Source organism: Corvus brachyrhynchos, unplaced genomic scaffold (assembly GCF_000691975.1).
Source record: "Corvus brachyrhynchos isolate BGI_N302 unplaced genomic scaffold, ASM69197v1 scaffold116, whole genome shotgun sequence".
Classification (NCBI taxonomy): Eukaryota; Metazoa; Chordata; class Aves; order Passeriformes; family Corvidae; genus Corvus; species Corvus brachyrhynchos.
Genome location: NW_008240221.1, coordinates 12,399,739 through 12,400,057, shown reverse-complemented (window position 1 = coordinate 12,400,057; position 319 = coordinate 12,399,739). Strand labels below are relative to the sequence as shown.

At 52.7% G+C, this 319-nt stretch overlaps 1 protein-coding gene across 1 annotated transcript in view; it reads right to left on the bottom strand.

The window, feature by feature from the left end:
- LOC108449256 (kelch-like protein 29) overlaps window positions 1–319 on the bottom strand; it is a 107,047-nt gene that overhangs the window by 860 nt on the left and 105,868 nt on the right. The window contains exon 4 of the mRNA XM_017744922.1: window positions 5–18. Within this exon, the coding sequence (XP_017600411.1) occupies window positions 5–18 (14 nt within the window). The remainder of the gene's footprint in view (window positions 1–4; window positions 19–319) is intronic.

Below are 319 nucleotides of genomic sequence, written 5' to 3'. Positions count from 1 at the left end.
TGACCCAGGGCGCTGCACCTGTGGCATGAAGGAAGGGTGGCAATGGTGGTGGGCTCGGCATGGGCGAGAACAGACATCAACACCCTCATCCTTCCCCTCCCGCACCCGCGGATGACGCCCACACGCCCCGCTGCACAATACCTAAAGCAGTTCGGGATCTGGAGCCGTTCCCAAGCAGTAAGTGCATAAAATTGCTGCAGCGATGTGAGTGCAATTGTTAAAATACTCATCAGGTGACATGCGGCATGTTTGCGGTTTTATGTATTTTGCACTTTATGCAGCTTAAGTGCACGCTTCCAAGAAAATTAACCTCTTTCCC